We start from the raw sequence: 12091 nt of genomic DNA on the forward strand, positions 1-12091 counted from the left end.
AGACGGAGAGAGAAGCGCAGGGCGAGTGGGAGAGGGGGAGAGAGAGAGAGAGAGAGAGAGAGGGGTGAGGCTCAAGGGGGAGAGCTGGCTTCAGGAGTGCAAATAGAAAGAAAGAAAGGAGGAAGGAAGGTGTGGAGAGGCTGCCGCTCCCTCGACCCCTTTGGCCTCCCCGTCAGCCCCTGACGTGCACAGGATCCCTTTTTGCTGGAAGGACGCGGCATGAAACGGAGCAGATACCGTGAAGTAATTTTTGTTTTTAGATTCTTTATTTATTCAATGTTACAATAACCTAACATAAATAAACATTTTTTATGAACAAAAGGCACACAGTTCAAATATAAACAAGGAGAACATCTGTACAGTTTATCTCACCAAAACCTTGTCTACTGTCTCTCCGAGAGAGAGAGAGAGAGAGAGCGTTCAGAGAGGAAAGAGAGACTGATGATAGAGGGAGAGGGGAGGGGAGGGGAGGGGAGGGGAGAGACAAATAAAACAAAGAGGAAGCGAGAGATGAGCTCCGAAAAGGAAAGAAAAAACGACGAAAAAACACTGCTGATGCCGCGGCATCTCGTCCCCAGTGAAACTGTACACTCTTCAATTCCCCGACGAGGAACCAAAATGTCGGGCATCAAGGCAAAAGAGTCCTACTTGAACTACTTGGCTGTGTGCGTGTGAAGCCTCGGCCCGGACCCCAAAATGGCCGGCAGTCCAGGCAGAACGTCCAGGGGTCCATAACATTGAAAGCCCTCCCCCAACCCCCCCCAAAAAACCCTCCAAACAACGTCCGACACGTGCGTGCGGTCGGGAGAGCGGCCACGGGGACGGCTCCGCCCGCCGGCGTCCAGAGATCCCCGGAGCGCGAGAGGGGGAAGGAAAAAACGAGAGGGAAAACAGACGGAACTCCGAGCAGGGAAGGAGCGACGTGTTGTCAATGCGGCTTGGGGCTTTCTCCCGTGGGCTTGGACGTCGCCGCGGTAATTCTGCAAACCAGGAAGGGCCTCTGGTTGTTGTTGTTGTTGTTGTTGTTGTTGTTGTTGTTGTTGATGATGATTGCCGCCTCCTCGGGGAGGAGGACGAGGCTCTGCAGCCGTTTAGCAGTTTGCAGTTATTTGCAGAGCGGGGTGTCGGCCATGGCGCTGAGCCACATTCAAACAGTCTGGTGGCGAGGTGCCAGCTTTTAATGATTCTTAGTAGGTTTCGGGTTTTTTTTTCTTCGTTTGTTTGTTTCTTTTGCCTGTCAATATTAGCCCGGTGCATAAAATGAAGTGGATTCGCTCGTCCGCTTTACAGTACTGGTATCTTCTCACCGGACAAACAGAATAATAATGACAACGTCTGCTGGTCCAGTCCGATTCCGGACTGGGGGCGGTGGGGGGGTTCCTCCAGTTTTGGCCCAGTTTTTTTTTGTTTTGTTTTGTTTTTTTACCCCCCCCCCCCCCGTCCAACGGCGATGCTTCGAGTCCCAGGTCCGGCCCGTCCCGCGACCCTTTTGCACCTGCCTTTTCTTTCGAGCGACTTGATCTTCCTTCTCGGGGGCCGATCTCCCGCCCTGTTGATGCATTATCTCCTTTGGATCCAGTGCAGACGTGGGTTTCGATAATATTTCAAGAAAAAAAAAAAAAAAAAAGTTGAAAAAAAAAAAAGGAAAGAATCAAAAGCGCTTGTTTTAACCTGGGTGGAGTGGTAGCCAGATGAGTGGTTAAGTTTTGTCGATCACAGGAATGCCTTTTCAATTTTTATTTTGAATTTTATTTTTATTTTAGTATTTTATTTATTTTTTTTGTCAATTCACGCGATTAAAAACTTCCCCCGACCTCATCTTGCTCCGGAGTGGGGCTAAAGCAATAAGATCAGAAGAAGAAGAAGAGAGAAAAAAAAAAAAATGCCATGCGTGTCCGAAATGCTTGCCGAGGCCTTCCTCCTTCCAGTGCAGTGCGGTGCGGCTCAGACGGCCACGGTGCTGGGGACCTCCTCGTACTGGATGATGAAGTAGGGGTAGCTCTGGTCGTCGTTGAAGATGACGTAGATCTGCGGGTCCACCCAGTTGTCCACGCACGAGTCGTACAGGTCGCTGGAGGGGTCGCGGGGGCTGATGGGCGGCGGGCGGCGCATGGAGGGGTTTCCCACCGTGAACCTGCAGGGAGGCGGGGAGAGACGGCCACGGTCAGACCACGCAGGGACTCAAACCGGGGGCCGAGCGGTTTACTGGCCGCCGGCTTGACGGCTCTGCCAGGCGCGAGCTGTGTTTGTGGCTTTGCTTTGATTTTTGTGTGCAGCGCAGTCACTGAGTCACTCAATTTAACGATTCAATTAAATTAAGTATTCTTAATGTGAAGTTGATTAAAATAAAGTAGATCTCAATTGAAAAAAAATCAAAAGAATTCTAAATTAGTCTCAATGTGAAGTTGATTAAAATAAAATAGATCTCAATTTAAAAAAAATTGGAAGTATTCAAGATAACAAAAAAAAAAAAAACCCCACACTAAGAATTATAGATGATTAGGATAATGGACATTAAATATCAATGATAATAAAAACAAAACAAACTGGGTAGCTAAGAGGCGGAGCTAACGGTGCGTTCCATTTGAACTGGGAAGTCTGAATTTCCAAGTTCCCGGTCGAGAAATTTAAACTGGAACGCCTCGCCAGGGAAGTCGGAAGACCATCTCCAAACCCGACCTCAAAATCCAAGATGGCTGCTCTGCGCATCAACAATTTAAGTGAAAGCTGTAATAAACGGCTGTGATGTTAACAATGTTTTTTTTGTTAAGGCTATTGGGACGTGAACATGGACATGTGCGTGGACCCCCAGAGGGGCACGCCATTCCCCGCCCCCATATTTGTTCTGTAGTTCTCCTAGGCCGTATTCCGAAGGTTTATCTTGGTTTTTTTCCGACTTATCGTACCGGAGCGCGGTCAACTCGGGTGTGACGTCATTCCCAACTCCAACCTCCGAGGTAAATGGAACGCAGCATGAGCCCTGCGACCTCAAGAGCCTTGTATCACCTTGAGGACGCGGCAGCGACATGTACAACCGCTTACGACCGAGAACAAAGACACCCAAAATAAACCGCGGACGTGATGGTACACACCTGCCCGTGAGCACCTTCGCCAGGAACATGCAGTGGACGCCCTTGGGCGAGCGCTTGGAGAAGTTGTGGGAGTAGACGGCCTTGCGGGCGAAGTAGGAGCCCTGGCCGAACATGGTGGCGTGCTTGCCGCAGACGCGGGGGTCGAAGTTGTGCTTGCAGATGCCCTCCACCACGTCGGCGGAGGTGCCGTGGAAGAGGTGGCGCTCGCTCAGCAGCCGGTCCATCTCGGAGAGCCGCCGCGACATGTACTCCTTCTTCCTGTTTGGAGAGAAGAGAGGAGGAGAAGATTGGTGACGGGGCGGGGCGGGTTAGGCATTTTTGCCCATCAAATTTGAAGAGTTCCCGCCTTTCTAAATCCCCCGTGACGCGTTGCGGCGACGGGATTTTACGAGAGAGCTGTGGAAGGGCCGGAGGCGAGAGACACACACCACCAGAAACCAGAGCGATGGAGGTGAACCAGCGGTGTTGTTTGACTGGAGCGCGGAGAGAGGTCTGCATGTGAAAAAAAAAATACGGTTTACGATTCGTACCGGCCTCAACCCCTTATTGTTTTCCCCTTCAAGGTGCAGAAAAGGCTCTTTGGCGCCGGGCGCAGAGCAATAACACACGGGCTGTGATCCCCTAAGCCGCGCTGAGCACCAGGGGGGGAATGGAAACGCCAGAGGAAGGATCGCGTCGGAAAAGCGAGACGTCGTCGCCCGCCGCTCGCCATGGCACCGCCGCGCCGAACGCCGCAGCTGTAATTATGACGAGCTTTGCGGAGATCCTTTTAGAAAGTGCTCGTTCTGTCCATCTGCTCGTGAAATCAGTCGTGTAAGTAAATGCTTCTCGGATCCCCGGAGCGTCGTTCCCGCGAGAAAGGGGCGACTTAAATAAGAAAAAAAAAAAAACAACAAAAAAAACACACTCACGTAAAAAAGATTTGACGTCATTTTTTCAAGTGGTTGCAAAATATTGACAGTGCAATATTTTATTAATCGCTCATTTCCGGCCAAGTGATAAATTAGTAACCGCCACAAAGCGCTCCCATCATTTAAAAGGTAAAAATCTAAATAGAGATTAAAGCTTTGTTTGCACAAAGCCTGAATGAGAAGGCTGTAATCCACCAGATCCCGGGCAAAATGCACGAACACAAAAACACTTGGCCAGCCACACACACACACACACACACACACACACACACACACACACACACACACACACACACACACACACACACACACACACACACACACACACACACACACACACACACAGCTTACTTGACGTGAACGAAAAAGGCAGCCAAGCGGAGGAGAGAGCGTTTTGAGCCGGATAGGCTGTGACCCATGCTCGACCTCCCATGACCCAGCTTGTGACCTGACACAGACTGGCACCACACGCACGCACACGCACACGCACGCGTGCGCTCACACACACACACACACACACACACACACACACACACACACACACACACACACACACACGGGCACACACGGGCACACACGGGCACACACACACACACACTCACACACATGCACACACACGCACACACACGCACGCACTCACGCATATACATTTACTCTCAGTCTTACTCTCATTTACTCTTCGGCTCAAAATGACACCATGATTAACTTAGGGCCAATACACAGACAAACACACACGCACACACACACACACACACACACACACACACACACACACACACACACACACACACACACATACACACACCTTGCATGAATGTCGTGCATCTCAAGCAAACAAGCCGACCACATAACGAATAAACACCCTGTTTACAAACGCTAAATCACATAAACATACACAACACACCTGCATTCATTCTGACACACACACACACACACACACACACACACACGCACACACACACACACACATGCACACACACACACACATATGCACACAAACACTTTACTTTCCTACTCTGACTCATTCTGTCACAACTTAAGTGTGAGAAAAGGAAACCAACTGATGTTCAGCAGGGGCACCACTTCCTGCACCTCTTTCACACACACACACACACACACACACACACACACACACACACACACACACACACACACACACACACACACACACACACACACACACACACACACGGTCATTGGGAAAGCATGCGGTCCCAGTCTGTGTGGGTCGTTTAACTGTGACAGCTGATAGCAGCCGCCCCAGCCTCAGCAGAGCGGTTAGCCCCGACGCTCACGACAGGAACAACAACATCAGCTCAAACATCTCTCAATCCGCCCCCATTCCAACACCCCTCCGCCTCCTTCTCACGCAGACTCTTTCTACCACCACTCGCCTCCTTTTTTTCCCACACATTCTTCCCCGGACGCCGTCATTTTACTTCACTACCATTTCCACACGTTCAAAAACCGGCGTGAGGCCGCTTTCCGAGTCACGTTTCCAAAACAAACGGTCTGCACGGGTCTTTAGAGGCGGAGCCCGGTAAACGGTTTTCTCAGACAATAATAGAAAACCCCGGCCGGATAGAATCCCATCCGGGAGGTCAATGAAGTCAACAAGGGGTCAACGCTTAATGAGAAAAGCAAAACCAACGTCTGTTTCTATTCCGTTTCTCCTTTCTTTGTCGGGCGCAAAATAAAAAACAGAGTTCTTTATTAATAACATATCAGCAACCGACATCTGTCGCCACGATGTAACATCGTCATTTGTTTTTTTCTCTCGCGGCAATTTAACAGAGTAAGCTCCATTAAATAAATGGCCGGCGACAACAGTCCGCCACGGCTAAATCCCGAGCGAGCTAATCCACAGCAGCACAACACCGCCGCACGTAATGACACGGAGTGTGTGAAAGCTAGGCATGCAACGGTACACTGTGTGTTATGGAACCGTTCGGTACGCCCCCTACGGTTCAATGCGAGTCCATTGTAAGCGTTTGCGCAGCATATGGGCGCGGCGCGGAGTAAGTGCTGCTCCCTATTGAATCCACTGTTGCAGCTCCACCGGCCACGTCAGCCGCGCGGAATCCCTCTGTTTGTGCACGAGAGGTCTGTTTTTTTGTAAAAAAAACCCCAAAAAGATAAAACGACATAGAAAATGTTTTTGTATGGAGTGCCATCAGTCAAGGTGTCCAGTCGGAAAATAACCCCCTGGCATGGCCGTGTCCCTAAGAGAGAGTCAGAGAGAAAGGGTCCCTACTACGCAGGGTTTCATTCCATACCGTCCTATACGCAGTGGTTTCGTTCCATAAGGAGGCGTAAAATAACAAAAAAAACACACTGTTTTGGCGCACCGATCGCGGGAGTCCCATCGATGGCGCGCACATCGTCGGTGCCGTCGGAGAGGGAGACAGGTGCGCAAAATGCGCCCCGATCGCTCCCTGTGCCTATCATGCCTAAAGGAAGAGCCCTGGCAGACCACTATGAAATCTTTTTTTTTTTACACATTTCAACCTTTTTTAAATATTTATTTATTGCTTTTTCTTACATATGAAGATACCGACACCGTACCGTTACCGTGGCACCCAAACCGCGATACATACCGAACCGTGGGCCCACTGTATGGTTGCATCCCTCGTGAAAAACAGAGCAGTCACTTCCCCCAATACCTCCTCCTGATACCATCTCTACCTTCTCTGACTAGGGATGTTCTGTATATTCAATTGGTAAATATTTTATATTAAAAAGGAAGGACACACGGTAAAGCCTCGGCGGCGCAGCAAGGGAAGGCGCTTGTAGGGACTCTCAAATTCACAGGAGGCAAAATGAGTTCAAGATGTAATCTTTGATTTGCCTCACCTCATGTTGGCGCCGCGCGGTAACAGACGGGCAAATGCTGTAATAATCCATCCGGTGAGTAATTCCCCCCGAAGCCCCGCTCCGCCATGTTTCTTTACACTCGCTCCCGCGCGCGCGGAAAGCGCCGTAAAGCCCCGTGTCGTAAAATACCGTCGCAAAGGAAGTTTACATCTTCAGTTTTGCGACACAGATCTATAAATCGATCTCGTCTGTCCACACTCAGCTCTCGAGATGCTGGAAGGTGTGTCTCCCAAATTTCACAGGAGCTCGGCTAGTTGATCCCACCTGCAGCCCTGCAGCCCCCGCTCTTAATCTGGGCGCGACAGACGCAAAAGCAAGATCTCCCCTTAGGAGTCGCGCAGCTAAGTCAAACAACACCACTGATTTATCTCCACCTTCACATTCACACCTCCCACAACATGCGGGGCGACATATCGCTTCTGTGTTGCATGTTGACACTGCTCGTGAGCTTTTCCGGAGGCGCGGACTCGGACTGACCTCTTGTACTTCTCCCAGAGGAAGGGGTTCTGCACGCGCAGGATCTTGAGGATCCTGAACTTGGTCTCGGACACCGTCTTGTGGAACAGGCTGTACACCGTCCTGTAGCTGCGGTCCTCGCGCGACACCGGCACCTGCAGGAAGTCCTGGCTGGGCGCCATGGGCAGCCACGTCTCCGGGAAGAGGCTCGGCGAGTTGGTGGAGGTGGGCGAGAGCGGGAGCGGCGTCGAGAGCTCCAGCGAGGAAGATGAAGAGGAGGAGAGCGGGGATGAAGAGAGGCCGCTCAGAGTCCTGGGTTGAAAAGAGAGAGAGGGGGGGGGGGGGGGGCATTAGAGATATGGAAAGCAGACCCGGGCCCCGTTTCCTGCCTTGAGGTGGATGCATTCTGCCGAGCGGCAAGACAGTCAGAAGAAACCATTTGAAACTCGTACCGCCACGGTGTTATTCACCGATCCCCCCCTTTAATGTGCGCTGGACAGGAGGTCCTCTGATGATAGAATTACAAACTCCAAATCGCTCAGTATTGCCACTTTATTAGGACCACAAAACCCCGTTCTATTACAGCACTGCGAACACACTCCAGGCCTGGGATCCTTGAGCACTCTCCGCTGGACTGAAGTCAAAATTTAAACAGAAAAAAAAAAAAGAGATCGGTCAGAGAGTCCCCGGTAAAGAGGTTTAAACCCGCCCTTGAAGTTTATCTTCCTTATGAGTTCATTTTATCCCGCAAATCCCCTTATTATTTCACATTTTCAACTTCAATTCACCACAGTTGGTTAATTTATCCAATTTAAACACTTCTGACCGCCTTGAATAAAATCACGATAATAAAAAAAAAAGTAATAAATGAAATATTTCAGGGTATTCTTTTTTTTTTTTTTATGGCACAAAGGCCCATTAGAAAACTCTCTCGTATAACCTCCATCCCGGGTGGTTATGTCACTCCGAGAGACTTTTTTATCACCTTTATTTATTCATTTGTTCTGTCTCCGGGCCTACACTCCTCCAGTGTCCAGCTGCTGCTGAAGGTGCCATTGTTCCCCTCTCTGGCTGGAACAAAAGGCTCCACCGTCGGGCTTTTTTTGAAATTACATTACACTGCGCACGGCGTCGCCGCCGCCGCTCACATCTGCCCTCGTCTCCGCGGCGTTTCGAATCAAAGCGGCATTCGAACGTAAACACGGCCGGCCGGCCCACGCGGCGAACCGACGCGGGGAGCGAGCGCGGCCGCTTCCAAATAAAACCATATTCCGGGAACTGTCAACAATGACATCATCGCTCTGCCGCAGAACGGAGCGGGCCGCGCCTTCAGCCTCCGCGGCAGCCCGCAGCCTCCGCAAAGAAGAAATGATTCCCAGACCCCCGACGCGAGACAACGGGAAGGTGGAGGAGAGGGGAGGAGGAGAGAGACGGAAAAAGGAGCAAGAGAAAGAGAGAGATGGAGGAAACGGTGGGCGGTGGGGAGGGCGGTGTTCCCCGAGGAGGAGGAGGAGGAGCAGAGGAAAGGGAGACGCTTTGGCGAGATGAAGAGAGAAGTGGAGACGGAGAGAGAGGATGGAGAAAGAGAGGGAGAGGGAGAGGGGGGGGGAGAGAGAGAGAGAGAGAGAGAGAGAGAGAGAGAGAGAGAGAGAGAGAGAGAGAGAGAAATTGAATGCCATTGTGAGGCTGTCATGGAAGTGTCGGGGAGAGAAGAATCTGGCATTTGAGTCAATAACAGTGGTTTAGCTGTCATGTTATCTCTCCTGCAGTCTAAATGCTGCAACAAAGGTGTGTGCATGTGTGAGTGTGAGTGTGTGTGTGTGTGTGTGTGTGTGTGTGTGTGTGTGTGTGTGTGTGTGTGTGTGTGTGTGTGTGTGTGTGTGTGTGTGTGCTGTCAAGAGATTTTGATTGGTATAATGTATGATTTCTCTCCCCCATTTGCCTTTGCACGCACGCACATGCACACACACACACACACACACACACACACACACACACACACACACACACACACACACACACACACACACACACACACACACACACACACACACACACACACACACACACAAACACACACACACACACACACACACACACACACACACACACACACACACACACCATCTTATCTCATCCCACCAGCCTCGATCTCTCACCGCGATCGATGCCTCTATTCCCCGTGCGCTTTGAAGAGATCACAGGGTGACGGCTGGAGAAAACAAGTGTGAAATGAAAAAGGGACGGATAACAGGAGAATGACGGGCGCCACGGCAGAAAGAGAGAGAGCGAGGAGGAGGAGGAGGAGGGGGAGGAGGAGGAGGAGGAGGAGGAGGAGGGGGGTGGGGGGCGGTAAAGATGGAGGCCGAGAACAGGAAGCAAGGAAAGGAGGAGAGGAGCTGGAGAGCGGATGGAGGAGGTGGAGGAAGGAGAGAAAGCGGAGGATGGCGCCCGGAAATAACAGACGCGGAGCACACGACAGAGGGAAGGAGAGGGAGAGGGAGAGGGCGAGAGACAGAGGAGGAGGAGGAGGAGGAGGAGGAGAGTGCCAATCAAGCTAATGACCTTAACCCCTGAGCCAGGCACAGATTGTTCCCTCCGTGTGTGCACATGTGCAGGCACGCCTGCACACACACACACACACACACACACACACACACACACACACACACACACACACACACACACACACACACACACACACACACACACACACACACACACACACACCGGTAAAAAGATTCTGCACATGTGACAAACAGAACCATAAATGTTTGGGCTATATTTTGATTTGTTATTAAAAGACTGTATAAAAAAAAAAGTAAAAGCCAAAAGGAGGCAGAAAGAGAGGGAGAGAGAGAGAGAGAGAGAGAGAGAGAGAGAGAGAGAGAGGCTGCCGTGGAAGGTCTGAACAAACCCATGAATACGTCCTAAGGATAAATCCCTTGTTCCACATTCCAACTCCCCACGGTCATGTTTCACACTCCTCCTTCAATCACCCACTCCACTCTTAACCCTGTCTGGAATCCATTTAGATCCCCCTCTCTCTCTCTCTCTGTCTCTCCCTCTCTCTCTCTCTCTCTCTCTCTCTCTTTAACATATCTCGCTCGCCCTCCCCCTCTCTCTCCCTAACCGTTGCGGCCCCCCACTCTTTGGCCTGGTCCTCCTGTTCCCTCCCTCTCCGTCGGGTGCGCTTGTCACCGGAACGTCTCGCCCTCGCGCCGCTTTCACGCCAGCATAGCCCGCCGAGCGTCCCGTCAATCGCCTACGGCTCCACTACGGCCGCCTTGAGCTGCTTTGAGGGAACGCCGGCGTCGCTGTTTTCCCGCTCGCGCGTGTCCTTTTTCCGCTGCGCCAAAGACCCGCTAACACCCGCTAACATCTGGCTTTTGTCTTCAGTGGGAAAGGCTACACCCGGCAATCACTCCCAGGACAAATGACTCTGCAGTAGTCACGGCTATTTATCGGCTTCAGCTCCGATCGGCAGTGATGGAAGCATGACACCCGGGTAGACAGGAATATCCCCGTATCATTCTGTCATTTCATATACGACTTAGAATCCGAAATCAAAATCAGACTTTATCGACTTTTATGCCCCGCGTGCTGGAAAGTGAAAAGTTCAGGGTGTGGGCATCGCGCCGTGGGCATCGCAGCGGAGAACCCAAACGCTCCCCGCCGCTTCTTATATCGAGGGAGGCATTTCGAGGTCATTTTGCCGCTTGTAGGGCGTATGACTTCAGTTCTAATTGCCATTTTAGATTTTATTATACTTCAAATAATTGGGATATTTCGCCACAAATGTAATCGCAATACTTGATGTGTAATACTGTGGAATACTCGATTCTGATTGGTCAATAGCGGCAATCAGCTGTCAATTATTTTTTGAATAATGACCACTGTCTGTTAACAATGGCTGTTGTCACAGGCAACCGGCCAACACGCTCATGATAACAGCGGCTAGCAGTGACGCTACCTAGAAAGTGCAATAGTAGACTTGAATAGATGAATGCGGATACGTCTAATTTCGCATTAATAACAGTAAATAGCTGAGTCAAATTAGCACAAGTTATAAAACTGGACATACCAGTCATAAAATAAATATTCTGTCTCAATGTATTCTGTTTTTTAGTATGCAGCCGCGTCATGAGCAGGGTAACGTACAGCAAGCGCCATTATCGCAACACAGCCACAAACACACAACATACCTAGTTTACTTTTCATCTCTAGATTTTATATATATTTTTTATTAAAATTCAGCTTTTTTTTTTTATTTGTACAGCGATCAAGAATACAAAAAAAAATATATATATATATATCTATCTATATATTTCCCGTCCGCGCATGGTATCGCGTCATTTCTCCCGGCTTCGCTTCCCGTGTGCGGTTTTTCGTGGCAAAACGTAGGTTTGGAGAGGCGGCGGACGAGTCAGGGATTCCTCCCGGTGAGAGATCTCGAAACGTGCGACTCCATGTCGCCGTTCAGTCGTGTCGCGTGTAAATAGCATTAGTGAGATCAATGGGATGGATTCCATTTAAAAAAAAAAAAAAAAAAAAAAAAAAAAGCATGTTATCAGTTTCAAATGAATGCGTTTGCGTTTCCTTCGTCTCGTCCGTGTCATTATCTCCCTCCGGTTCAGACTTGTTTGGAGCAGCCGGGCGGCGGAGACGACGGCCAGGGCCGCCGCGCCGCGGTGACTCACGCTGCCAATGCAGGCGGCGGCAACCGACCGCTCGCCGCTGAACTCGGGCGCTAAGACG

At 50.5% G+C, this 12091-nt stretch overlaps 1 protein-coding gene across 3 annotated transcripts in view; it reads right to left on the reverse strand.

Annotated features, from left to right (window-relative positions):
* Positions 1 to 305: 305 nt before the first annotated feature.
* tiparp (TCDD-inducible poly(ADP-ribose) polymerase) overlaps positions 306 to 12091 on the reverse strand; it is a 29736-nt gene continuing 17950 nt past the window's right edge. For 2 of the 3 annotated variants that reach the window (XM_080006257.1, XM_080006258.1), the window contains exons 5-7: positions 7355 to 7645; positions 3093 to 3350; positions 306 to 2134 (exon numbers count right to left, since the gene is read on the reverse strand). In XM_080006257.1, coding sequence (XP_079862383.1) covers positions 1945 to 2134; positions 3093 to 3350; positions 7355 to 7645 — 739 coding nt within the window. In that variant the 3' untranslated portion in view covers positions 306 to 1944. The remainder of the gene's footprint in view (positions 2135 to 3092; positions 3351 to 7354; positions 7646 to 12091) is intronic. The other variant, XM_080006259.1, reaches the window with a different exon arrangement.

This window comes from Zeus faber (assembly GCF_960531495.2).
Source record: "Zeus faber genome assembly, chromosome: 9".
NCBI classification, from domain to species: domain Eukaryota; kingdom Metazoa; phylum Chordata; class Actinopteri; order Zeiformes; family Zeidae; genus Zeus; species Zeus faber.